The sequence below is a fragment of the Anabrus simplex genome, chromosome 1, assembly GCF_040414725.1.
Source record: "Anabrus simplex isolate iqAnaSimp1 chromosome 1, ASM4041472v1, whole genome shotgun sequence".
Taxonomy (NCBI): domain Eukaryota; kingdom Metazoa; phylum Arthropoda; class Insecta; order Orthoptera; family Tettigoniidae; genus Anabrus; species Anabrus simplex.
This window is the reverse complement of record NC_090265.1, coordinates 1,421,735,113-1,421,760,839: the sequence shown is the minus strand read 5'-3', so window position 1 is coordinate 1,421,760,839 and position 25,727 is coordinate 1,421,735,113. Positions and strand designations below refer to the sequence as shown.

General features: G+C 38.1%; 1 protein-coding gene across 3 annotated transcripts in view; it reads left to right on the top strand.

The window, feature by feature from the left end:
- Positions 1-25,727, top strand: part of LOC136858382 (uncharacterized) — a 523,023-nt gene that overhangs the window by 452,396 nt on the left and 44,900 nt on the right. For all 3 annotated transcript variants that reach the window (XM_067137884.2, XM_067137885.2, XM_067137886.2), the window contains exon 16: positions 17,233-17,376. In XM_067137884.2, the coding sequence (XP_066993985.2) occupies positions 17,233-17,376 (144 nt within the window). The remainder of the gene's footprint in view (positions 1-17,232; positions 17,377-25,727) is intronic.

Below are 25,727 nucleotides of genomic sequence, written 5' to 3'. Positions count from 1 at the left end.
ATGTCTTCTTGGAAGCAAAACAATTTGCATATCAATAACTCCAAAACTCTTCGCGCTATAGCTGTAAATTTGAAACCATGTATGGGTCTATACCACGTATAGAGGTCGGCGGCTACAGAAGAAAAGAGGGTCTATACCACGTATAGAGGTCGGCGCTGAGGGGTTAACGTCGCAGTGTGGCACTTTATGTCCAAATCCAAGACATTTAAAACACCTTGCAACTGTAACTCTTTCCTTCACCATACAGGTTGTCCATCCCACATTTATTTTCTTTTTTTTAACAGTATTTTCTATGGTTACGTTGGCAAGATTACGATAGCATTCAGATTTCTGAACCTCCCCGGTCTTACGGACGTAATATTGATCTGAGATTCTTCAACAGCAGCTTTTAAGGAGAGTGCTGCTCTAAGATAGTTTTCATTTAAATCCGGATCCATACCGTACACTAGAATTGTTGTCTCCTTCCTTTTTGTTGAAACCTCTATTTCCTTGACGTTTTTAGTTATCTCATGTTGTAATACGTCAGCCTTTCCTTTGCCTTCTACAGTAAGTATAAGGTCATCCTTTGCTGTTTTCCTTATTCGTTTTATTTTAACGCCAATTTTTTCGATGTTTACTCCTTCCTTTAATGTTTTAAGCAATTTGGCGTACGTTTTGCCCGCAGCTTTGCACATAACTGTTTCCTGAGTATTATCATTTAAGGATTTCTTTTTCGATGTTAATCCCACAGAAACAGCCTGTTGTACCTTTGTTTTGCCCGATTCCAAGCACCCTATTTCAATATCACTCTTACGAAACATCCATTCCAAGATTTTCCTTATATAATTCCGATCAAGGGTATCCGGGATAGTTATCAGCACCTTCTTTCTTGCATGAGTCTCAATTGTCTCTCTCCAGTGGGTGAGACATGAATACAGGCTCTGCAGGTCATTTACTCCATCCTGATTAAATGAATATAGTATTACATACACATATCGCAGCTTCTCCCGCTCTCCTCCTCGACTCGTGTAGGTTTGCGTAACAGTGCGCAGGAATTCCGTCTTACCTTCCTCCAGATTAGAGTTCAGCAAGTCAGAGATTTATGTATGCATATTCTTCATGCTTCTCATAATTCCATCCTCCTCTGTAAGATGTTTGGGATTTACAACCATTGATATATCCCAATCAGTCAATTTCCCTATATTTCCAGAGATGATGTGCGTGTTACTGTAAACACAGTCAGGCCATTCCTTATCCAATAGCTTTGCAAACTCGTCAAAGCACGTAGCTTCCAACAGGGTCTGCTCTATATCTAGCACTCTGTCACTGAATTGCGCCTGTGTCCCAACATCACGGGTTATTTTCTTACTGGAGGTAGTGCCCTGTTCCAAATCACTCCTAGCCTTTGGATCTTCATTCACATCAAATTGTTCCCATTCCCACGAACGACTACGAATGATTTCTGCCATTTGTCCCATTTCTTTAATACCTTTCTTTATCTCCGCTTTGGTATTAGGAGTCATCTTAACTAATGCTAATAAGTCTTCACTATACTTGACTAACTTATCAATTTCTAGTCGCATCTCTTCTAATCCTACTCTTTGGTTTGTAGTCTTCGTACTCTGTAGTTCCATGGTTACGTCCAGCTCCTCATCCAACATAGTATCTCTTTGGTTTTCTACATCTATTTCAACCTCTTTGGATTTGACATTGCTATTCTCAGTACCTCTACTCTCTTTTCTCTTTGAGAACATAACCTTAAATCATTTAAAGGAATATAAATGACCTATTTACCTTGTCAGAAAACGGATGCCTCTTTAGCTCATCAAAGAGAGATAATACCGTGTTCTGAAGGGCAGCCCTTCCACATATAATCGCAATATACTTTATCCATACACAGCCTTTAAAACACCACTTAACTAAGCAAATACGCGGAGCACTACTGTAAACAACACCAGCCATTCAATAGCAGCACGTCAGTAGTACAGTAGTAGCAGCAGTAGTAGTAGTAGTAGTAGTAGTAGTAGTAGTAGTAGTAGTATAACAAATTATACCACCACTGTTCACTAAATAACTCAAAATCCAACCCTGAAAAGAGCCATTTCTTCAGAAAAGCTTCTCCCTCTTCACTTTTATTAATTCTACATTCATTTTAATCCAAATTATCAGTGAAGAGGGAGTTTCTCCTCTGGCTTGGAGGAAAAATTTGCTTCCAAGTCAGATAGATTTTTCCGCCGCCAGTGTAGTGAATTGATATTTTCCGACTCATCGGGTACTCCTAGGAAAGAGATTAGTAAAAGGGCATAGTTTCTGCCCTGGGAGTCTCCACTATTCGACCCTCCCCCCCCCCCCCCCCGCCGAAAAAAGACGAAGTGTGTTCACGAATCACGGCTGTCTGAGGCTCGGTCATTCCAGCTCCAGAAATTTGGACTGTTAGATCAGCAGTATAGTCCTGTTCGTTAAAAGTGAGAAAATGTGTGATGTTTCATTTGATCGAGTATTTCATGTGAAAGCATTGCTCTTAATAGCGCCATTCCTACTGACGTCATTGTACTGTATGTTCATTTCAGTTGGGAAAACCACTAAGACAGTCTTTCTGAGGATGTAAAAAGGCAGGTGGAGAGTTAATGTCTACCATTACAGTGAAAACTCAGTTTTCATATGAGAAAAGATGTTAGGTGACTTCCCCATCGTGTTTCTAGGGTAACGTTAAGAGCTATGCAATTTAATACAATCTTGCCCACAACGTGTACACTAGAATTCTGTATACAATGTAGAATTCCGTAGCGAAGCACGGGTACATCAGCTAATCTTATTATAAAATGTTATAAGGGACATGTTTCGCCCATATTAAGGGCATCATCAGCCTCAAATTCAAACCTGTATGGGTGTTAGAGGGATTTTTAAAGCTCTGTAAGTTAAACTGTGAAAAGTGGCCAATTTATGGGAGTTAGGATGTAAAGAAGTATTTTTGATTGTTAATGGGGTGTGAGTAGGTTTTCTGTAAATTTGAAAATCAGAGTTGCCATTAATATGAGTTACTGTGAGATCTAGGAAATGTAAGGATCCACTGACTTTATTTTCCTTGGTGAATTTAATATTTTGGTCTCGGTTGTTTAAATACTGTAATTTAAAATATCGGTACTATTATTGAGATCTTTATTGATTATTACGAATGTGCCATCTACATACCGAAGCCATAACCTAAGGCCTTTCATTTTATTTATTATTTATGATGTTCTAAAGAATCCAAATAGATGTCGGCTAAGACACCTGATAAGGGGTCTCCCGTAGCTAGACCATCTTGGTGGTAAATTTTACCATTAAAAGTGAAATAGTTGTTTTTTAGCACAAAATTTAGGATTTTTATGAAGTCTTCTAATTCAAGTTTGCTGAGGTTGCTGTGTTTTGCGAGGTTGTTTTTAATAATATTTACAGTTTCCCTTGTTGCTACATTAGAATACATATTAGTAATGTGGGAAGAGCACATAATGTGGTTTGGTAGTAAGGGGATTTTTTTTTTTAATTTTTCAGAAGTCTATTGAATTTTTAAAGGGGATTTATTGTTAAACCGGTAATGCCTTATTAGAGAATAGTGGATATATTTTGAGGTTTTATATGTCAGACTATTTCTACTATTTCTATTTCTACAAAGCTTTAAAAATCCCTCTAACACCCAAGATTATTCACCGTACAGGTTTGAGTTTGAGGCTGATGATGCCCTTAATATGGGCAAAACATGTCCCTTGTAACATTTTATAATAAGATTTAATTCTTAACTTACTAGATCTCTTTGTATTGAATAGGTGGATATTAAAAATAACACTTGTAACATACTTTGTATTTATGCACATTTCAATACGGACCTAACATGAGAATTATAATGTATAACGTAAAAGCCAACCAGGCCTATTATATGTTAAATAAATTTCTCAACCTGAAGGTTAAGATTAGCAGTTTAAGTAAAGATATAGCCTTCCTAAAAGAATGTCCAAGACTAAAACTAGTACCAAGATTCTTGAGACATGTCCAAAGGAGAATCTTATCAGCTCATAACTTATTAAAAACCCAAGACAAAACTAATGAAATGTGGCTTAAGGTCAAAATAAAAACTTTCTATAAGAAGAAGTCACTCTTAAAGTTACAATACAAACTACACTTATTGTGTACAAACTACACTTATCGGTGTCTCAATATGTGAACACTATAGAATGGAATTCATTTTAATTACATGTTGATTATAAATTAAATGATATCCTAAGCAGGAAACAGTTCACATTAGATAAAAAACTGGCTCACTTAAAAGAAAATCAACTACAAGCACTCATACACTGAAAGAAAAGGATTCCTTCTTTCAACAACTCTCCTGCCGTAGTTAACTTGACGAACACAAGCTTCTTAGAAAACAAAATGGAACTTTTAGGTAAAGGTTTAAAACACAATTGGCCTAGTATACAAATAGAAAACTATGTTATCACCACCATAGCAGAAGTCGAGGCAAATATTTCAAAACTCCCTATCGAATTATAAAATGACACTAGATATGACATAAAAAAGAAACGTCCAACTCTAATTGAAGGCTCAAATAAAAACGCTGTTCTCAGTCATTCAAAATTAATTTTAAAGAGGTAAAAAACAAAATAAAAGATAACAACTTAATAGTAACTAAAGCCGATGAAAGAGGGACTACGGTTCTAATAGATAAGAAAGATTGCATTAAAAAAACAGAAGAATTTTTCACAAATGAGACTTTCACAATAGTCAATAAAGAGCCCACAATAAGAATCTAATGAAATTTAAAAACACTATTAAAGAATTCCACATTTTTCCTCAATGAACAAGAACAACATAATCCTTATGAACTCAAAAACCCCACAGCCAGAGCATTGCCTAAATTACATGAGAAAAACACACCCATACGCCCAATCATCAACTGTAGAAATAGTCCGACATATAAAACCTCAAAATATATCCAATATTTTCTGAAAAGGCATTACAGGTTTAACAATAAATCCCCTTTAAAAAATTCAGTAGACTTCTGCAAAATTTTAAAAAAATTCACCTTACTACCAAACCACATTATGTGCTCTCAAAGCGTTAGAACGATTGGTACATGCGCAAATATTGGAATACCTTTAGGCTCACTCTCTTCTTGACCCCCTGCAATCTGGCTTCAAGAAGGGTCATAGCACAGCCACTGCCTTACTCAAAGTGACTGAGGACATCAGACAAGCAATGCACAAAAGGCAAGTGACAATACTCACACTCCTTGACTTCAGCAGTGCTTTTGACATGATAAACATCCAGACATTGCTGACGAAGCTCAAATCGTTTTTTGGTAATGTTGCTTTAAAATGTTTCACTGCATATCTTACAGATCGTATGCAACGTGTTACAGTACAAGATACTGCTTCTCAGTGGCGACTCCAGAAGGCAGGAACCCCCCAAGGTTCTGTTCTTGGTCCTCTTTTGTTTGTCCTCTATATAAATGATATCTCCTCTAAAATAAAGTATAATAGATATCACTCTTTGCCGACGGCTTCCAAATTTACTGCCACGTTAATATAAATGATATATCGAATGCAATAAGAGATATTAACTCCGACCTTCAACAACTCGGTGTATACGCCAGTGAAAACTCTCTCCTCCTCAACCCCAAAAAAACTCAAACAATTATTATTGGTTCTCAGAAATTATTAAACATCATGTATGAAAATTATGCTATTCCTCCGTGACACTAAATGCCACCGTAATCCCGTTCAGTAAGGAAGTGAAGAACCTAGGTATGACCCTGACTGAAACTCTTGACTGGTCTGCACACGTAAGAAATATATGTAGAAAAATGTATGCGACGCTACACCCTCTGGAACGACCTAAGGACATCTTGCCACAAGACGTAAAGATAAAACTACTCCAAACTTTGATACTACCAACACTTGACTCCTGCTACATTGTCCTCATTATGCAACCCATGAACAAACTATGAAACTTCAACGAGCATTGAACTCTGGTCTTCGATTTGTTTTTAACTTGAGTTACGATGCTCACATAACCCCTAGCTACACATTTCATTCCTGGCTGAAACCCGAGAGGCGACGGAAATTCCACGTACTTATGGTGATATATCGAACTCAGAAGGAAAATCTACCCAAATACATCTCTTCAAAATTCCATTTATTATCCTCATTCCATAATTGTAACACTAGATCTGGCACTTCCCTCGCTATTCCCGTCAATCACTCTTCGATATATAACAGATCCTTCGTTGTGGCTGGGTCACGACTTTGGAATTCACTCCCAGCTGCTGTCAGGTACTCAAACTCAATATCGAAATTTAAGACTGCATGTAGAGATTACCTGTTGAATACCGCTGATTGTTTTGTGTGATTGTTTCGTGTGTATGATGACGTATGATAGGTTGTGTGATTGTTGTTGTTATTATTATTGTTATTATTATTATTATTGTTACGGAGTTATCCGTGGAAGCCAGAGGTGAAAGAAGGTGCGGGCTGGAATGGGTCTAACTACAAGTCCGAAAGATGAATTTAAAACTTAAATAAAGGTTATATTTTCAATAGACAACAAGAGTTAACAAAAGTTTACATAGAATTTGAAAACTTAACAAGTCAATCAGGTACAAGAGCAGAAAAGCAAGGATTTAGAGACAAATTAATGATCTGGGCTTCAAGCCCCACCTTTTACAATCTCTGAGCTCTCAGCTCACAACCACAAAATACCAAAGGGCAGAAAACCCCTAATTACATGGAGCTCTTGCTCCCGCTTAGTAATGTCAAGCCTCCTAGAGGCACCTTCCAATATACCAGAAAGAGCTGACCTGCTCTCAATTTTACAAGCCTATCAAAGGCCACAACAAACTTTACTCCTAACTGCCCTCAAGGCACACTTACAGTGAAACAGGGGTATCTTGTACCCAACCTACAGGGCCTTCGCATGAAGAAAAAGAAAAAAACAACAGGTTAAGTTACTGGCCCAAAGTACAGAGAGGACTGGAGGCGTGAACTTGCACTCCTAAATACACATTTTTAAACCTAAGTGGTGCTAGGCCGATCACACAGGGGCTAATCCCAATCTATGGAGGTGACTAGTATACAAGATAAATTTAACACATTAAAAAGGAAGAGAAAAACGGTTATGAAAACATAGTCACCTCAAATTCAAAAATGAAGAGGAGCTCGAGAGGGTAAAGCACTCTCTATCCCCGCTTTACAGTTAAAGAGATTGTAGTTTTTACATAGAGTTAAAAGGGATTTACATTTTAAAGAGATGGGTTACATATTAACCCTTTCCGCTCGTGTGTCGACCTGAGGTCGACAGCCGTCACTTAGCGTTATAGCGCGTGTGTCGACCCTGAGTCGACACAATGTTTCGCCGCTCATTGCTAGGTTACCTGGCAAGCCAGGACTTTTGTACTTCGTTTCGTAAGTGCTGGTCCCTTCCGGAAACCGAAAGAAACAAAATACGAGTGTTTTAGTTTCTCTTTGCTCGGCAAAATTGCTCCGTTTCCTTGACAATGGAAAGCAGTCGCGTGAAGCAACATGGCGGCGCACAGTCTGACCGAAGCTGAGATTCTTGCGTCTATTTCGGCTGATTTTGTTGATAGTGACCATGGAAGTGACGAAAATTTTGAATCTGGCGATGAAAGTGATATATCCATTAGTGATTCAAGTGATGATATCGATATCGGTGTCGCAAGAAATCATAGAGGAGGCGGTAGTATTATGACTCGTCCCGGTCCCAGTCATACAGTGCTGACTTCAAATATACCTTGGAGATCGTGGAGAACTGGTGATGCAGGATTACCCAAATTTCCTTTCAGGATAGTGAGTGGATTCATAACGTGTGGCAATAGACCTAAAATAGAACTAGAATACTGGCAGCTATTTTTTACTGATCAGTTGCTAACCTCTATTGTCCATGAGACGAACAAATTTGCCGAAATGAAAATACAGCAAAATACGCCACTACAGAAGAGATCCATCTGGTTTTCTTGGAAAGCTGTGACTTCAGAAGAGCTGAAGGCATTTATTGGTGTAATTATCAACATGGGGATGAACAGTAAGGCAGAAATGCAGGATTATTTTAGTGAAGACTGGTTCATACCTGCCAACTTTCCCGATTCAGGCGGGAGACTCCCGATTTTCGACAGTTTTTCCCGCCTCCCGAATATTCTATCTTTTCTCCCGATTTTTTGGTGAACTTCAAACATTTGTTTTCAAATCCCTCCATTTCAGCTTTTTTACGTCAGTGGCCGGAAGTCCTTCGCTCAATGGCCGCTTTCAAACGAAATATCGAAGTTTATTAATGCGAGAAATGTGCGCGAATGTGCGATGTTTATTGAAACCTGTATATCGCGACGCGCATATCGATTGTCAATCTCTCGTTCTCGTGTGATGTTCGTGTTCGTTCACGTCAGTCTAGTTGATTCCATCCTCTTTGGTCGATTCTAGAGACTAGTCGCTTTCTTAGTAATATAGTGACATAATTTCAATGATAACGACGGGTGACTTTTCTAGAGATTTTAGAAGCCATTTGGAGACAATTCTGACTAATTTTAATTTATCTCAATATAAATAAAATGTTTTGTCTGTACATTGCTCAGAATTTAAAAAGAATGATATTTCCGTACCGGTCGTGGCCATATTAACAAGGAGAAATAAGTTTTAATTTTCCGTAATTTCTGTCTGTCTGTCTGTCTGTACGTGCGCAGGCTCATCACGAGAAAACGGCTGAAGAGAATTTAATGAAAATCGGTATATAACGTCGGGGAATAAGTTGCTACAATCTAGGCCATAAATAATGTTATTCGCGCTGAGTGAAATGGTAGTTTAGGGGAAGGCCTAAAATTTAATTCTCAAATATTTGTTATTATTGGCCCTAATGATAAATACTACATAACTAAAGTTATATATTATTAAATTTCCTATCATTTATGTCTTATACATTTTTACCGTACCGGCTGTGATAACAGAGATATTCATGAATTTAGTTTTTTTTTTTCTAAGTCCATATCAGCGCCGATGTACGAGAAAATGGGTGAATAGAATTGTGTGTAAAGTCAGGGAATAAGGAACTACAGTCTATGCTATAAATAATTTTATTCACTCTGTTCGAAATGGTAGTTTAGGGGAAGGTGCCAATTTTTTTAAAAAAATTATCTATCTTAGTGGTCATATTGAAAAATACTACATAACAAAAGTTACAGAGAATGCAATTTCCGATTATTTGTCTTATTCAGTTTTGCAAGACACACTTCTCATGATTGATTCGTATAACTTACACTTCTCAGGGACATTTTTTGCCCCTTGTTAAGGGCATCATCAACCTTTAGGTAACCTTAAGTTCATATGTCTGAAACATTATCTATTCATACATGGATTAATGTGTAACATACTTTTCATTGTAATCCATATATGAATAGATAATGTTTCAGATATTTGACCTTAAGGTTACCTACAGGCTGATGATGCCGTTAACAAGGGGCGAAACATGTCCCTGAGAAGTGTATATAGTATTATGTAGATTTCATCCACGAAGCACGTGGCTTGTATTGAATAGGTGGTAATAATAGAATAAATTATTTTTGTGATAATTTGCTTATTCAGTTTTACTGTTCTGACTACAATAATATTGGTGATGATGGTGATTAAATTTTGAAGATTATAATAATGAAGAAAGTCATGAAGGAACGATCGCTTGAATAATACCACAAGAGGGAGTCATGAAAGAAAGGACGACTCACTTTACATTAGATGCTCTAATATCACAGATTCAGAAGAAAACTAAATGTGAAGGCCTCCAATATAGAAAGCTCATAAAATTGATCAACAATAGCATTACATTGACCATTGTTTGTTGTGATGTGCTTTGTGTATTCTGCTGCCATTTATCTACGATAGACGGGATTACTGCTGGGTTTCAAGTATAACAGCCTGCCTGAATACTGGCGGGAAGAAGCTGGGGAGTGGGGAGTTAGATCTCTCTTCTTTAGCATGGCATTCTTCTGGTTCATAAATTTTCTGATACTACTGGTACGTTACACACTGGATCATCATAGTATTCCAGCTATTCGATCCCTACTCGGAGGTAGTGATTTGAATGAGCAGTGTGCACACTTAAACAGAATAATTACACAAGAGTGTTTGCGGCTGTCTGCAGCCTGGTCATTCTAGCTCTGAAACTTTGAACTGTTAGATTGACACTGTAGTACCTTTCGCTAAAAGTGAGAAAATGTGCTGTTTTCATTTTATCGAATATTTCGTATGAAATCATTGCTTTTAATCACGACATTCATACTGGCGTCGTTGTAATGAGATGTTGACTTCAGTTGGGAAAACTATAAGGACAGTCTTCCTGAGAACTCCATAGTGAAGCACGGGTACATCAGCTAGTTATTTGATCCAAATAGCATTGCGCTTCGCATAATTGCGCGGGTGCTTGATGCAATATATTAATCTATGCATTTGCTAAGTAATGGCATCTAAGTGCATGACTGATTCACACATCTGGAGCATGAGTTCATACTATTTTCAGTAGGCTTATCAGAGACCGATCATCCCACTCACGCACTTCCTGTGAGGGAATAGAGATGTATAATTTTTAGCCTTGTAGCCTCGTATAGCAACAGTCGGGCTTTGAGACAATAAGTGTTATAAATATATCGTAGTACTGTGTTGCGCAAGACATGTAGAATAAGCAATTTTGACCAATTGTATCTCCTGATTTCTCCTGATTTTTCCTGATTTAAAAATCAAAATCTCCTGATTTTTAGTTTTGTAAAGTTGGCAGGTATGCTGGTTGGATAAGCAGGTGTTCTACAAAGATGTGTTCTCTCGAGACAGATTTCTACAGATATTCTGGAATCTCCATCTTTCTTCCCCTGATGCTGACAGGGCAGGCCCACAATCTAGAGGTTCGAAGGTCAGAAATATAGTGTCGTACCTGGACACGAAATTCAGGGAACACTTCATTCCAGGAAAGAATCTGAGTGTTGATGAAAGCACTGTAGGCTTCAAGGGTCGTGTCATGTTCAAGTGTTACAATAAGCAGAAACCAACAAAGTGGGGACTCCGTATTTATGTACTGTCAGACTCGAGTACCGGATACGTATGTGCTATTGAACCATATTATGGTTCAATAACCACACAATCACTTGTTAGGCAAGATTTACCCTTCACTTGCAGGATAGTTATTCATTTGGTTACAAAAGTTTTGCAAGCCACCAACGAAACTGGGTTTCATGTCTTTACGGACCGGTTCTATACCAGTTACGACCTTGCAGCTGAGCTACTGAAACTAAAGGTCCATATTACAGGCACTGTAATGGTAAATAGGAGAGGTCTGCCATTACAAGTGAGAAAAGCCGCAACAAAGAGAATGAAACAACATGACATTATTGCACTCCGAACAGACAACACTTCTTGCTTGGTTTGGAAGGACAAGCGAATTATTGCTATGCTGTCTACTTTCTATGACGATTCCACTCAGCCTGTGCAAAGAATAAGACGTCAAGGTGTCGAGGAAATTGTAGAGAAACCTAAAGTCGTATGTGCTTATAATCAATACATGGGGGCGTTGATCTTTCTGACCACTATGCTAGCTCATACCCATTCACACGTAAATCAGTGAAGTGGTGGAGAAAAATGTTCTTCTGGCTTCTGGAGATCACAATAGTGAATGCCTTCCTACTCTTCAAAGAAGGTAACAATGGAATCACCCATCTGAAGTTCAGGAAAAACTTGGTAAGACAACTTGTAGGAAATGTGCGGAATACACAGAGCAGGAAAAGGGGAAGACCTTCCTCAACGGATGTAGAAGTGAGGCTGAATGGCAAGCTACACCTGCTGTACCCCCATCCTGAAGGAAAAACTAAAGATTGCAAGGTTTGCAGTGACAGGAAAGTTGTTGGAGGGAGGAGAGAGACAGTCCACTTCTGTAAAACCTGTGAGAAGCAACCAGGGCTCCATCCAGGCATTTGCTTTGAACGCTTCCACACACTCGAGGCATACCGTTAAGAAAGTGAAAAACATTATTTTGTGCATTGTAAATACCATAAATTAATTAATTTTGTAGTTCCTTCCTGTATATATTGTTAAAACCAGTACTTAATACAAGGTTTAAAAAAATGAAGAATGCTGACAGAAATAAATACGAGTAGGGAGAAATCAGGACTTACAAATAATTCGAGTGGAAAGGGTAAAGGTTTTGAACCCTCCCCGAGAGTTAAACTGCTGAGCTAGCAAGAAATACAGATGTTAAAAGGCCATTACCTTATTGAAGAACTGCTGCCTGAAGAACGAAGCGCTTCCCGCCCCCTGCTACATATTCACACACTGAGAAAGATGTTATAAGAGTGGCCCGGAGACAAGAAAATCAGCAGTTTTTATACCCTCGCGGAAAATTTGAGACCTTTCAGGAATGAGTAGACACACCCACTCAATTTTTATTGGTTGACAGCAAAAACTTGTTCACAAGGCAATGAAGAAGCACCTTATTGGTGGGAAATTAATTACAGAAATTTAGGATTGGTTAAATTCAAAACAGGCGGAAAGAAAACTTAATATTGCCAACCCACCAATGACAGAACAAAATTTAGTAAAGACAAAACTTATGAATACAAAATTTCTTCAAGAGAGTTCGTTCCATTGCACCAGAGTGTATTACCATAGTTTTTGGTAGAGACATCTGTTAGAGAATGTCCACACTTCTTGATCAATGAAAAACAAAAGCAAATCAAAAACACACAGTGATTTCTTAGGATCAACAGGGACTTCATTTGATTTATCCAAATGGTTACTTACACTAGATTTTCCTCCAGCATTGTGGCTAGCACCTAGTGACATCTCTCTTCTGAAGTATGCCGAGTTCCCTCAATTCCGAGCTATGTCTGTGACAACCAAAAGAGATTTACAATGAGACCAAGATACATGGTGGTAGATGCGGAGAGATGTAAAGAGTAAACTGGAGAACAAACATATTTGTTCCTAGCTAGCAGCGTTTTTATTAAGGGAATGATCATAAGCATCTTCATTAGAGACTGGTTTGCCTTTCTGTGTTTGATAGATCATTTCACGTATTCAGCATGTGCGTTCTCCCAGGATGGTAGTGTAGTAAGAAAGATTGAATCAAGATACAGCAAAGCTAATGGAGTGAGCTTGCAGTTGCGATCAACACTATTCTGTAAGAAACAAGTCAGCTCCTGGGTGAAACTATCTTTACACTGGTCTGTTTTTAGACCAACTTTGCTGTTCAGGAGTGAAATCTGGGTAGACATAGGTTATCTTATTCATAAGTTAGAAGTGACAGACATGAAAGTAGTGAGAATGATCGCTGAGACAAACACATGGGAACAATGGCAGGAGGGTATTCAGAATTAGGAGATAAAGGCTAAGTTACAAATGAACTTGTTTGATGAAATTATACCTGTAAACCGGCTTTGGTAAAGGGGTCATGTGGTGTGAGTGGAGGAATATAGGTTAGCTAGGAGAATAATGGACTTGGTCATGGAGGGCAAAAGAAGTAGAGAGAGACCAGGACAATGATGGTTAGACTCAATTTCTATTTATTTAAAGATAAGTGTTATGGAACTAAACAAATAGGTACAAATAGAGGATTGTGGAGGCATTTAGTAAATTCACAGAGGCTTGCAGACTGAATGCTGAAGGGCATGACAGTCTATATTATAATTATTTTTTTCACTTTGCTTTATGTCACACCGACACAGATAGGTCTTATGGCAACGATAGGTAGGAATGGGAAGGAAGCAGCCGTGGCATTAATTAAGATACAGCTCCAGCATTTGCATGGTGTGAAAATGGGAAACCACAGAAAATCATCTTCAGAATTGCCAGCTGTGGGGTTCTAACCCACTATCTCCCAAATGCAAGCTCACGACTACACAATCCTAACCACACGACCAACTTGCTCGGTAGTCTATAATGAAGATGTATGTATGTATCTATGTACTATATCTGGGGAAAACCGCATCCTAAGTACTTGCAAAGATTCGTCTGTTCCAAGTTTGTATTCCCTAACTGACATTCACTCTTCTTAGGTTTCACATTGGACATGGATATGGTAGTTTTCTTGCCATATAATTTCATCTCACTTCATCCCCGACACTATATGAGCAAACATGACTCACTGCTAATTTGAAGCACAAACTCATTCTGCCATCACTTTTCACTATAGTCTGATTGCCAACAGAAAAACATTTGGTTTCCTGTAATAACTAGGAAATGGATATTTAGGTATTAAAATGTGAAAATTAGTCTTTATGCATTAAAGAAATGAAATATTTGCAAAGTATTAAAAATACCTTCTTGTTTCATATAATCAAAGAAATGTAATATGAAAAGGGTGTGCAAGTACTCGCCAATTTTGGCTCGATATTTTTCTTGTTGAAAATTCTGTGAAGTTACAGTGGCCAAATTGTCCATTGCAGTGGAATTTCAGCCTATTCATGTGGGAATTTTGAAAAGAAAAGTAACTTTCTTGTGTATAGGATAACAAAAAAATGGGAGGTCCTGTGGCTGTGTTTACGATATCAACAGTCATGTAAAATTACAAGCTTGCTTTTTTTCTTTGTTGAAATGAGTTCTTTGCTGATTTTATGGTAAGAACTAGACAAAGACACACTGCTCAATGCAAATATAGGGTTTTGTAGGCACATGGTTCACTCACAGAGGCTTCCAGACTGAACATAGTAAAGCATAACAGTAATCATAATACAGCTAGGTTGGAACAAGTACATTCTTTCGCCCCTCCCCACTTAACTTTTTCCACCTCTTCTCACCTGTCACCATGTATCTTGGTCTCATTGTTGTCTGTTTTCCTTAAAACATTTATTGTTTATTTATTTGTGGGTTCGAGTTAATATGTTTACGTGAATTTTAAATTTAATTGGATGAGTAGTCTTAAAAGATGTAAAAGCACACATTAAGTAGAGATCAAATCAATCACATTTTCTTTCAAGGCACCCTCTTCAGATCAAAAAAAAAAAATCAATTCTAGTACTAAAATAACTAGTCAGATTAATATTTCAAACTCTTTAATATATTCTTACAGTGAAACCTCTAATTTATGAGTACAGACATTGTTGACAAATAACAATTTGTCTATATCTGGAAGGTATTCTTCACTGGGAGATAGATTGCCTAATCTAACTGTAAATTTACTATGTAGCAAGCAAAATCACAACAGTGACTCGCTAATCTGTCAGAAGCGCCACTGCACTGCCCTTCGCCCCTCGCCTACTACCTGACTTACATAAAATCAGCTTCATGGTCCGTATCGCACTTACACAGATTCACAACTAAGTATTTTTTTTTATTTTCCACCTTGTCGATACACTAAATTGCTTAAGGCAACTTATTGGTTAAAAGTTGTACATGTTTCATATATTATAAACATCTTCAGCCACATAACACTGTTTAGATGAAAAATTCATGTTTATAATATATGAAACATGTACCACTTTTGACCAATAAGTTGCCTTAAGAAATTTAGTGTATCGACAAGGTGGAAAATAAAAAATACTTAGTTGTGAATCTACTACCTGACTGTCGATACCGGCAGTGTGCCGCCGCGTGCTGGAGTGTACTGTGTTCTATCATATCCTCTTTGTTCTGTGAGTTTCATTGCACCAGTAACTGGCCTTCGGTACATGCGAATAACTTAATGTGTTCTGTTTTGTTTTCAACTGTTTTGTAAGAGTGTATTCATTGAAGCCTAGTAATATATAGGCCTACCGTACTAAGGACGGTAAACTTTGCATAATGTCGCACCGGAGTCCTGTTTAGGACTTATTTTACTGGAATAAAACCGGATAGAGTGAAATGCAGTTTATGTTCCTCTATTTTGTCTGCAAAGGGATCTTCAACCGGCACGATGATGAGACATTTTCAAACTTCATCCCACAGTTTTTATTTTCATATTCTGCTTGTATGTTTTTTTTTTTTTAATGTTCCATTGTATACTGTGTACGTAAATAGAATATTGACAAATGTTTCTTCAATTGTGCAAGTATATTTTTAATTGGTGAAAATAACAATAACATGAAAGCATTCTTATCCTAAAACAACATTTAGACATGATTTTTTGGGTGCGTATTTCAGAGTTCTGACTGCTTTTTCAAGTGCCGTGAATTTTTATCCGGGCCCTAATTACACACAGTGCAGGCTGATACATTCAACTGGTGAAAATATCCTTGAATAGTTACTTTTAAACATCTGTACTGCCATTGTATCAATCAATCAATCAATCAATACTGATCTGCATTTAGGGCAGTCGCCCAGGTGGCAGATTCCCTATCTGTTGCTTTCCTAGCCTTTTCCTAAATGATTTCAAAGAAATTGGAAATTTATTGAACATCTCCCTTGGTAAGTTGTAATTGTGTTATGAGTATTTCATATTGACAGAAAAAAAATTAACCTAAAAGCTGCCTTTAACTGTGATCATTAGGCGCAAATTTCAGTGTTCTGACTGTTCCTTGCAGCTTTTAGCTGGCCGTAACTACACACATCACATCTGGTACAGGCACATTCCCGCTAACGCGGAACATGTCAAGTTGCCTCGTGCAGTTCTCTCTACCGCGCAGTTACAGTGCTGTGTGCTGGCACACTGTACCAGAACACTTCACCTCAAACTCCTAATGTTTCAGAATAACTGACTGTCCCAGTCTGCCCATCCCCATAACGTACATCATGCATGCCTCCACTCTTTGCATGAAATTGAACTTCAATTTTAAATACAGTATATTGCTTTAAAACTTTGAATTGAAAAGGATCAAAAGATAGGAAAATATTGTGAAATTAGGCCTAAAGTAAGTTATCGGTATTTAAAGTTTGCGATGTTTACTCTGTAATAATATAATTAGTTATAAATATACAGTACTGCATTACCAAGTTCCCTAAAAACAGTCAGTCAGGCTTGTTTGTCGACTACACCATGCAGTATTTGTCGAATTGATCATGGTAACCAGATATCAGACTCATCAGTCAGGCAACATTTTATGACTCTCTTTATTCACCTGCTTCCAGCTGACAATACTGAAGAGCTAGGTGACTGGGCTAGCAGGTACACAGCACTACTTTGAAACCTTTATCTTCTTATCATTATAGTATATTGTATATTATTTCAGTTGGGGTATAAAATCTGTCTGTATTCAAGGAGTGCCCATAAGGAGATGTTTTACTATATTCAGTAAGGATGTATAATTTTTTTTTCTTATTCCAGGATCTTCGGCTGGTCACTATACTGCATATAGTAAAAACCCCCGAACAAATGAATGGCATTATTATAACGATGAAGCTGTGATTAAGCAGAGACCTCAGGAAGAAGATTACAGCAATGCATATATTTTATTCTATCAAAAGCAAGGTGAGACTGATATTTGCTATTTTTGTCTGAGTATGGCTGAAAGTCTGGAATGTGCTTGCTCACTATTTACACAGTGTTACATGTAGTAATTCCAGCTTTTATTATGTATGTTTCCTTTAACATAAATATTATCTTCAAGAAAACTTCTTGTAATACTATTCGGCCTTAAAATTCAAGTTTCCCTTCTAGAATTTTTCTGCTGATACAACCAAGTATTCGCTTTCCAGTGGAACACATTCATAAGTCTGTTAGGACTTCGTATATAGGCATGCTGTTGAAAATTATCTTTTTGTATGTTTGCCTTTCTTTTGATAATAAAATATAAGGATTTATGGCATTATAATAATAGTCTCCCCTTCCCTCTGTAAACTGTGTGTGCTAGTCAATTTTGCGTTCTGTTATTTTCAGTCCAAGCAAGTCTTCTCAATATAATAATAATGGTCAGAAACCTTTTTTTATCAATAGTTTCATTAATTTTTTGATCCAATATTTTCCTTTAATATACGTGTTTAGGTGCAAAGGTTAAAGAGCATAAGAATTGATAATTTCAGGTCTATAGAGTCTTGAATATTTTTAAAGGGGACTACATTGTACGTGGGGGACATACATTAACACCGAAAAACCCGTTCACATGTATAGGGATCACACTACAAGTCTCCAGGACGACCTTCTCAGTACACATATAGAATAGACTAGCTGCTGCACTTGGAGCATAAGTGAAATCAAACATCTGCACAGAATGTCACTGGAGGCAGGTCAAAGTGCTACCAATACTCACATACGGATTAAAAGTAATATGGGCGTACCTATCACGTAAACAGCTACGAGAACTGGAAAGCATGAAACCGAGGTACCTTAAAAGAGTCCTAGGGGTATCTAAATTCACCCGATCCTGGTACGTATATGTTTTAGCCCGGAAACCTTCTTGATAGAGGATTTAAGACTACAAATGCCTGCATAAAGTTCTTTTGTGTGGGTTTTTTTTTTCAATTTAGCTACATTTCCCACTCTTAATAAGTGCAGAAACACATTCCAACAATCAGAAAGTTCATACAAGTGATAGTTTTATTTATAAAGGCCGTCCATTATATCGGGCGCTATGCACTCAGGTCGGTACAACAACACTAGTTACTCAGCATTATATTGTACAATAATGTTGCAAGCTAGGTAGTGTTAGAGAGTTGGATTACCTTATCCAATTTAGACTGTAAAGTAGATCTACAATTTCCACTAAAGACTTATCACAATACTGTATATGCTATTTACGGTTATGTATTTACTGATGATGATATCCACAGAAGCATTTCAGGTGACGTCCAAACTGATTATGCTGATCCACTCTTCGGGTGCCACTGTAGGACTACAAAAGCTTTCATTGTGGTAGAGACAATTTTTTTTTTTTTCCACTGGACCACCTGCTTCTCTCCATCTGTTTGTAGTTTGTACCAGCATTGTACCAGCAGTGACAACACTGTTGTCATTCCAGTGCACCAGCAACGCACCACCAAAACTCCTGCAGTTGTATGATCCCCTTCTTCTTTTTCTTGTCTGCCTTTCTTTGAAGGGGGCACTTCTCTGTCTGATTTTCTTGCAATGTCCCTGTTGCACTTATTCCCTTTGAAGCTGATTGTCTTACCAATTTCAGGAATGTAAAATAGTTGTCAAGGAATATTGTATGCGCCATGTTTGATTCAGTTCCACCTGCATCAATGAGAGACAGGACTACACTTCCTCCAAGTCCAAATTACATCAGCCTTTCATTTTACATTGCTGTATACATTTGGAAAGGTGGAAAGGTGTCCTATAGCCACTGGCAGAGAAAGAAGTGTAATGGAATTTCACAATTTTGCGCATCATCTGATGGCGGGGGGACAGGAAAACAGTGACCAAATGAGATGTAGATTGTGATCTTGTCCACTTTGGAGTTGCTTCTTTTGTGTTACAATTTGACCTACTAATGCTTTTGAATGTTCTATCAGGGATATCAAAAACAGGGGTACTGGCCCAATCTTATGTACGACTCTCTTTATTTTCATATGACAGCTTCCTTTTTCCGTTCCATCTGTAAACATTCATGAATACTTTGAATAGAAATGGACCTAGCCTTCCCTTTTTCATATTTTGTTGAAGCAATTTGCTCTTCGCATTAACTCAGAAGTAGGTTTGTACCAGCGTAATTTAGATTACCCTCATACTCGTCTGTCATTATTATCAACAATTTCACACCCGTCATCAGAAGGTATGCTGATATGCTGCTCCTCTCCAAATGTCAGTTCTTTCTCCAAAACTTCCAATATTTTACTTACATTCAAACTAGTATGGGAATACAAATGTCTGAGACAGTAGGACTCCCTGTGCATAGCGTCCGATTTTCAGGACAACTATATTTATATGCCTCTGTTGCGTCAATAATAAGACATAATTGACATCTTTGTGTGCCAGTAGATTCATAGGAGTGTCAACAAGTGTTCCATTGTATACAATTATTGGAAATATTTGTTAATTCATATATAAAAATCTCAACTGTTCCACAAAATTCTGTACTATCTTGCTGCCATCCTTGCAATTAGTGTGATTGAACAATGAATGGTAAGGATAAAGAATGATGTATTCTTGGTTCTTGTTGGCTACAGCCTTTCTGAAGCACAAGAAAGTATTGCAGGCTTCAAACCGTGCATAAATATCACACAGTTTTATTTTTTATAACGTCCGATTTTTTGGACGCTGTGCACTAATGGGTTAAGGCAAAGAGAGAACACACAATGTTTGTTAACGTCACTGAGACCATGAGATATCGATCCCAAAGCCCCGTCAAGTTAGAAAGAATATTTATTTTATTATCTAGTGAGAGAATGAAACCAAGTCGATTTTATCTTGTGAAGAATAACATGAAACTACCAGGCCCGCAAGGCACTTTCAAATAGGTTTCGTCAGAAAGTGCGCACCAAACTTGTATTTTGAGATCGAACCATACACCCAAATACTCAGCATAGTACCACGAAGCAGTGCTGGGATTCCAGAGCATTATCTGTGGTAGGTACAGTTAAAGAGAGGAAATGTGAGGGAAAAATTAGAATAAGCACACTTTTCATAACAACAAGGCTAACAGCAGAGTATATGTTCATTCTTTAGAAGTTCAACAATAGGTAGAATAAAACATAAAATAGATCGTATGGTTCCAGTGTATGGAACCCTCACCAGGATTACTTGATTCAAGAACTGGAAAAAATCCACAGCTCGATTTGATCTGGATGATTTCCGATAAAAGAGTAGCGTTACAAAAATGTTGCAAAGTTTGGGCTGGGAAGACTTGAGAGAAAGGAGATGAGCTGCTCGACTAAGTGGTATGTGTTCCAAGCTGTCATTGGAGATATGGCGTGGAATGACATCAGTAGACGAATAAGTTTGAGTGGTGTCTTTAAAAGTAGGAAAGATCACAATATGAAGATAAAGTTGGGAAATTGGAGCAAATATTCGTTTATAGGAAGGGGAGTTAGGGATTGGAATAACTTACCAAGGGAGATGTTCAATAAATTTTCGATTTATTTGCAATCATTTGAGAAAAGGCTAGGAAAACAACTGATAGGGAATCTGCCACCTGGGCGACTGCCCTAAATGCAGATAGGTATTGATTGATTGATTGATTGATTGATTGATTGATTGATTGATTGATTGATTGATTGATTGATTGATTAGATCAGCCACAAAATGTTATCACAAATGTTCATAAGCCATGGCATTAACACAATAAAAAGGCTTATATAAAAAATAGCTTTCCACATTCAATCCTCTTATAGGCCACCGTAGAAATGGAAACCACCAGGGTTATTCGTAAAACTTTAACAACCTCATGTGGGTGGGGGACGCAGACGAAGAATACACCCACAGTATCCCCTGCCTGTCGAAAGAGGCGACTAAAAGGGGCGACCAAGGGATGATCCAATTAGAACCATGAAACTCCTTGTGGTTACTACCACCACGCGGGGAACACCATGTGTCGCTTTTCCTTGCGCGTAGTACCACTATGTTAGGTACCAAATAGGTTTGTGATTAGTAGCAAACGAGAGTGTGGCGGCTTTTACAGTACCTGTAATTAGTAGCACTATATGAGCGACACCATGAGATGACGGAACCCATGGTTCTGGCTTGTCTTTGATTAGCACCCACTATATGAGGAACGCCACGGGATAGTACGAGTCCCTGTGGTTAGTACACTTAGGTGATGAACACCATAGGTTTGCGTTGCCTGTAAATGGCGCCGCAATGTGCGAAACACAGTAGGTCTGTAATACATGTGCGAATTTCATTACCTGTGAGTAGTACCATAATGTGTGGAATACCGCGAGTCTACGCTACTCTTGATTAGTACTGCAACATGACAAATACCATGGTTCTACTTTTCTAGCAATAAGTACTATTATGAGGGGCCGATGACTTGGAGTTTGGACTCCTTTCGACTACAAGCATCATCGATTCAGTATCATGCTATAGAAGCAGTCCCTTAGTCAGTAATACTATTGTTTTACGCCAGCTTCTGTGCATGTGAGGCACTGTGGGTCAGTTCCACTGATCGTTTTAAATTCATATCCATCCATCCGTCCATCCATCCATCCATCGTCCTCATGTTTTGAATTGTGGTCAGTGGAGGATTTTGGGTTTTTAATTTGTCATTTCATTTCATATTATTAGGGACCAATGACCTAGATGTTAAGCCCCTTTAAACAACAACCATCAATCAAAACTTTAACAACAAGAAAAATACAAAATGAATTAATAATAAGATTATTGACCAAACGGGAGAATAATGTGAGATGGGCGAGGGAATAGGAAGGAAGAGTCTGGCTGCTTAACTTGTTGTACACCAGTGTGAGTTGCATTTTGTTCCCTAGAAACACTTATTGTTCGTCTTTCCAGTTCTTGCCCACACGTAATGTCAAGCAGGACGCAAGTCCAAGTTTATTTGTTTAAGAGCAAAGTTCTCTTATAAAAGGAAAGAACACACTAAGCCTTGAAAAAAATGGCATAAAGTTTATACTACTGTACATGTGTTGCCTGAAGGGCAAATGAGTAGAGAGTTCCAGTAGAACTTATAAGGTAGAAATAATTTTGCTATCCCAGCCCAGCGTTGACACGTGAGATGTTCCAGTTTGACAAGAAGAGATAAGTACGCGTGGACGAGTCGCATTAAGGTCAATGCTCTCTCCACACACAGTATTCCTCGCTTGATTCCTGACTGCCAAGCTGGGGCTAGCACATTCATTCATAGCGGATTGAAAAGAGGGGCGAGGAAGATCGAGAAAGATCTGTGACGTAGCCAGTGACGTAGAACAGGGCAGGGTAGGGAGTAAACACATGCACAGTACACACCGAGCAGGCCGAGGAGACAAAGTAGAATTTGGAGAATGAATCACATGTCAACGTTAATGTTGAAATAAACGTAGCAGCAGGCAGCCAATGATGATAGGCGATGAAGCAGGAGAACAGGTAGACAATTTATGTAGTATATATGATGAGAATACATTACAGCCAAGAAATCCTACCGCCGGGCCAGCCAGGAGTGTATATGTGTATTGTGCAATGAACAGTGTGTTACATATCATGTAATGAAGTGCAAGAAGAGAACAGTCTCTCTCTGAATCAATTTTGCTCTGAACAAAGTTCTCCTTGAGTGAATTGTAATTTACTTGATGTAATATGCAAATTACATTACATTACATTACATTTCTGTACCTTTTTTTTTTTTAGCTGACGATGTTCTGCATTAGGAACGAAACACGTAAAAATATGTATACAATTTAATTACAATTTATAAATCTCATTTTTGCCCCATATTGGCATCAACTCAATTAACGTTAGGTTGAAGGAAGAATCCCACCTTCCAATATTTATTTGTTTTTTACTGCCAGTCTATGTCATTTTAAAACCTATTCCAGCTTAAAATCTAATTATATTATTTTAAAAAGTACATGTTTTGTTCCTAACATGTAACATCTTATATAATGTAACTAGATTTTAAGCTGGAATATGTTTTAAAATTACATAGACTAACAGCAAAAAACAAATAAGTATTGGAAGGTGGGATTCTTCCTTCAACCTAACCTTAGTTGACATATAAACAGTGTGTGTCTAACCCCTGTCCCCTTTCTCTACGGGGTCGGGTATGGAGTGAGATGAATCTTCATAGTGACTTTTTACAACCAGATGCCCTTCCTGACACCAGCTTCCTCAGAGAATTGAATAATAATAATAATAATAATAATAATAATAATAATGGCATGTGACCTCCGAAGAGGCCTGACACAGGTCTTTCAAGTTGATGCCATGAAGGCGACCTGCGCATCTGTGAGGATGAGGCCCTGTCTACGATGAATTCTAATGATAATGACGGCACACACCCCAATCCATCGGAATGAATCAACGAAGGTTAAAATCCCCAATCTGGCTGGGAATCAAACCTGGGATCCCCTGGACCAAAGGCCAGCTCACTAACCATTTAGCCATGGAGCCAGACCGAGGAGTGAATGAAATGAAATGAAAAATGTGATATATGATAGTAGGGAGGGAGGGGGTGAAACCCAGTACGGGCACCTAGCCTACTCCTGTCGAATAGCACCTAGGGGTCTGCTCAAGACTTAACTTCTCCACCCGTTGGATGAATCACAATCAACAATGGCATATGACCACACACTGTATGAACACTGCAGAGAGAGTGGAATTGAATCCAGGCCTTTGGTACACAATCTAGTGATTAGAAATTGTAAGGAGGACTTCTGCAGTGAAGCAGAAGAGGCGAAACAAATTTCTACATATTTTTTGTACTCAGCTACAAAACTCATCGGGGAATAAGCCACTACAATCTAGCCTATAAATCATTGTATTCACACTGAGCAAAATGGTAGTTTTAGGGAAAGGCCTAGAATTAATTCTCAAATATTCATGTTATTAATGGTCCTATCGATAAATACTGCATAACTAAAGTTACATAGAATTAAATTTCCGATCATTTATGTCTTATAGATTTTTACCGTCCCAGCTATGATAACAGAGATATTCATGAATTTGTATTTTTGTGTCTTAAGTCCATATCAGCGCTGAGCCACGAGAAAATAGGTAAACAGAATTTAATGTACATTGGTATGTAGAGTCGGGGAATAAGAAACTACGGTGTAAGCTATAAACAATTTTATTCATCCTGGGTGAAATGGTAGTTCAGGGGAAGGCACCTAAAATGTAATTTTTAAATACAGTACCCATGTTATTGGCCCTATCGACAACTGCTATATAACAGAATTCATAGAGAATACAATTTCCGATCATTTATGTTTTATTCAGTTTTACCATGCCGACTGTGATAAGAGTGGTATTTCAGAGTCGGAAGAAACTAAATGTGAAGGCCTACAATATCGAAAGCTCATACAATTTGTTGATCAATAATAACATTACGTTGACCCTTGTTTGTTGTGATGTTCTTTGTCTCTTATGCTGCGACTCATCTCCGATAGAGGGGATTACTGCTGCATACAGAGTATAACAGCCTGCTTAAATATTGACGGGAAATAGCAGGGGAGTTAGATAACTTTCTTCTCTAGCGTACGATTCCTCTGATTCATACATTTTCTTATACTGCTGGTACGTAACACACTGGTTCATCATGGCATTCCAGCTATTCAGTCCCTACTCTTGAGGCACTGATCAGAATGAGCTGTGTGCACCTTTAACAGAATAATGACAGAGGAGTGTTCACAGCTTTCTGCGGCCTGGTCATTACAGCTCTGGAACATTGGACTGTTTGATTGGCAGCGTACTACTGTTCGTCAAAAGTGAGAAAGAGTGTGGTTTTTCGTTTGATCGAGTATTTCATATGACAGCATTGCTTTAAATCGCAACATTCCTACTGGCGTTATTGTAATGACATATGTTGATTTCAGTTGGTAAAACCACTAAGACAGTCTTTCCGAGGATGTAAAAAGGCAAGTGGAGAGTGAGTGTCTGCCATTATAATGAAAACTCCCCAACTTGGTTGTGACTGAGGGCCTGCCATTACAAGGAAAATTCCCTAGCCCAGTCTTCACATAGGAAGAGACGTTTAGTGACTTCCCCATCGCATTTCAAGGGTAACGTTAAGAGCTATGCAATTTAATACAGTCGTACTCACAACATGTACACTACCTAACGTAGAATTCTGTATACATTGTAGAATTCCATAGCGAAGCACGGGTACATCAGCTAGTGTTAACATATCTGTGGCATGCTGTCTAAATTATTTTGGTCAGTGGCTAGGGTGTCTCCTGTATGAGTGTGTGTGTGTGTGTGTGCAAGAGGTGGTGGTGGTGATTATTGTTTTAAGAGGA